This window comes from Loa loa, assembly GCF_000183805.2.
Source record: "Loa loa unplaced genomic scaffold supercont3.124, whole genome shotgun sequence".
In the NCBI taxonomy this organism is placed as follows: Eukaryota; Metazoa; Nematoda; class Chromadorea; order Rhabditida; family Onchocercidae; genus Loa; species Loa loa.
This window is the reverse complement of record NW_018108304.1, coordinates 114,194-117,763: the sequence shown is the minus strand read 5'-3', so window position 1 is coordinate 117,763 and position 3,570 is coordinate 114,194. Positions and strand designations below refer to the sequence as shown.

Genomic DNA, 3,570 nt, shown 5'->3' with positions numbered 1-3,570 from the left:
AAGGATTAGAACTAAATATGGAGTAAATTGAACTACAATAAATTAAAATTTAGCATTTAAAATAATTCTATGAAAAATATTCATTTAAAGTATAAATGTGACAAAATAATAATCTATTTGAATCCCATGAACCCATTCATAGCATACAATCTAATGTGCAATCTTTGTCATCAAATGGGATGTGTTAAAAGTTTTTTTACCTAACTAACAAGACAATATTTACGATAAGGTATGTTGTTGAAGTGAAATAAGAATTACCATAACAAAATGGGTGACAATTGCTAAAACAATGACAAATGCAAGGATAATTATTTGTTTAGAAATTCCATTAAGAAAAGAATCAGTTGTTGGTTCATTTGTTAAAAGAATATGCTTGATCCGGCCAAGGAATACTACCACAAATGAAATACTACAACCACTAAGTATTGCAAATAGTAGACCAATGAGAAAAATGCTAATTCCTGATTTGGTGTCACAAATCTGAAAATTTAAAAAAATCATAAATTGTCCAATCAATAAACTTATCCATATGCAATCATTAGTACCTTACATGAAGTAAGTGGTTTATATTTAGAGGTAGACATTGAATAATACAAAAATATGGGACTTACTCAATTTAAACAAATTTTCAATCAATCTTAAAAATTTCATTCTAAATTTTTCATCTAGAAAATATTTTGTTTAAGTTTGTAAAATTTCATAAGTAAGAGAAAATGGAAAAACATACCATTCCAAAAAATATTTTCTGCTTTACAAACCATGATAGCATCTTTTGTTTTTTGCTAAATTTGCATACCATTAGAAATATGTTACTTAAGCAGATTTCAATTAAATTAGAATTCAAAATTAAAATTTATAAATTTGAAATATTTTTGAAAAAGAAAACTGACCTTTTGAAATTTGTTATCAAACAATCAGCAATAGTTATTTCATTTTTACTATTCATATTTCCAATGATCACATGTTGCTTATCATTTACTATCGTTGTATTTTCAATTTGTCTTTTTTCTTCCATATTTGTTTCATTACCGTAATATTGTTGCTCGTTTTGTTTCATCTTCTTTCACTTTCGTTTTTTTCTTTTTTTTTTTTAATAATTGATTTTGTTAAAATCGGTAATCCAATTCCTTTCAATTATAATTTACTAATTAAAACCCTCTAATATTCTTTACTGATCAATTTTATTCCATTCGGAAAATTAATTGATTATATTTTAGAAACAATGAATGAAAGTTTTCAACCTTCTCACTTGTATACAAGTAAGTTATTGCTTTTCTTTTTGTGAATATTTAAATTTATTACAAATGAAGATTTAAATAAACAATTATCTCTTATCAAATTTATTTTAGAAATGATTTTAATAAGTTATAAAAATCTTTTAATATTTTCATTATGAAGCATTTAGTTATGTAAAGAGTTTAAAAGATATTGATAGATAACCATTTTGAGAAAATTAACAAAATGAATTAGATTTTATCATTTTATTCAAAATATTTGAACATACTTGAAAATGTTTGAGACGTTCACGAAAAATTGACAATTTCAAATTTTCTGCAACTATTGCTTTTCTACAAATACATCTTTGTAGATCGATGTAAAATGTCACTTCAATTTTTCAACGATCTTTCGAAAATGACATTAAAAAAGTGTTGTAAGCGCTTGTTCTTTTCTAGAAGAATTTAAATGATTCTTATGCTTCTATTTTTGGAATTGAATATATTGGGCCTCATTTTGGAAGTAAAGATTTATATTTGAATTTGATTAATGATATTGAATATTAACAGCATATTGAAGTGAAAAATTACTTAGTTTTGTTCAAATTAGAAAGATTTTTCTTTTTCTCTCCTCTTAATGTATTAACCATATTCAAATAGTATAACCGATGAAGAAAAAAAAAGCATCAAAGATATATCATTTCTATTAGCATGAAAATGATTCACAAAAAGAGGAAGTACCAAAGTATCGGAAATATCGGAAATCAATTTCTGAGAAGTGATTGAATTTGCTGATGAAAATAAATGAAAAGAATGATGATATTTCTTTAGCCCGATAAATTTTAACAAATGCATAACATATTCAATGAAATTCTTTTTTTGGATAAAAAATTTCTTCAAGTTCGATTAATTTCACGCTACTATTTTGCATATTTGAAACGATCGGTGAATATTTTTCAGTCAATTTTAGTGAAACAAATTCAAAACTAAAAAATAACTTCAAAAAAAATTAGTAATAGTTGAAATCCTTTCCGTTCTTTTATTTCAGTTTTCTGGATTTTGATGAAATTTAACATTGCTAATTCTCGATGCTTACGTGGATTTTTGATAAGCGATCATTGAGTACGCTCATCTTAGAAGAACAGATGATAGTAATTATATGATTAAATGAGTTAAACAATAGGTGACAGTATAATGTCCAGTTTCACATTAATATAAGGATATAGATTTGGAATGAAAATAGATTAAAGGAACAATGGAATGATTGTTAGGAGGGAAGGAGCGGAACATCAAAGAGATCATTAATGAATTGAAGTTATAAAATAGAGAAAGAAAAAAAAGAGGGAGAGAGAGTTACGTAAATTGTTAAATTTCAGGATGTGAAACAAAATGAAAGTATTGTTAAAGGTATTGATGCATAGAAAAGATTGGATGAAATGATAGCTACTTTTTAAATATATAAGTATTATTAACACGGAAAAAATCAATGAATATACGATGGTAGTAGCAATGATTGGATGGAATGAAAATGAAAATTTAATAAAAATTGAAACAATTTTGGGGACAGTCGCATGAGATTGTGCCAGAATTGAATAATTTACTGGATTGCAATATAACTAATAACCGGATTGTACTATAACTAATAACCGGACCGTACTATAACTAATAATCGGATCGTATTATAACTAATTCTAGTCGAATAGTACTATAACAGCTGCTATTACAGAATGAACTACTGTGAGTTTTTGAATTATTCAGCATAATATAACGTAAAAAAAAAAAAAAGAATGTAAGGATAGTGAAGAGCAAAAATGATGACATGTTTCTTGAGAGTTGACTGTCAATATGAGGTTCATGACAAAGATGGATCCAATATGATGAAAGAGATCGTAAAAAAAAATTAGCACAAAAAAACACTGGTGAAATCTTGAAAGCAAAAGCTTTGAATGCGATGACATGTTGTTTGAAAGTTGATTGTCAATATGAGGTTCATGACAAAGATGAATGCAATATGATAAAAAAGATTGCAAAAAAAAAAATTAGCACAAAAAATATTGGTGACATCTTGAAAAAAAAAGGAAACAATTAATCTATTATGGAAAATGAATTACTAATTGAGAACACTATAAAATAAGAGCGTACATTTTCCAATTGAAATCTATAATGATGAAAGTGTAATAATGTTGATATAGGTTAAAAAATTGTATGTACACAAATCGATGTGACATGTAGATGACAAAGATACAAGTTGAAATACAGGATGAAATACATTTATGGAAAGAATGGATAGATGATACATAATGTATCGTTGATATTGAAATATGTAAAAGGACATAGGCATGTATTGAATGAAAAT

At 25.9% G+C, this 3,570-nt stretch overlaps 1 protein-coding gene across 1 annotated transcript; it reads right to left on the bottom strand.

Annotated features, from left to right (window-relative positions):
• Positions 1–219: 219 nt before the first annotated feature.
• Positions 220–1,057, bottom strand: LOAG_13643 (hypothetical protein; the record flags this gene model as incomplete). The annotated part of the gene is made up of 3 exons (XM_003149149.1): positions 220–480; positions 728–812; positions 891–1,057. The coding sequence occupies 3 exons, from the start codon at positions 1,055–1,057 to the stop codon at positions 220–222; spliced, it is 513 nt and encodes a 170-aa protein (XP_003149197.1).
• Between the last annotated feature and the right edge of the window lie 2,513 nt (positions 1,058–3,570).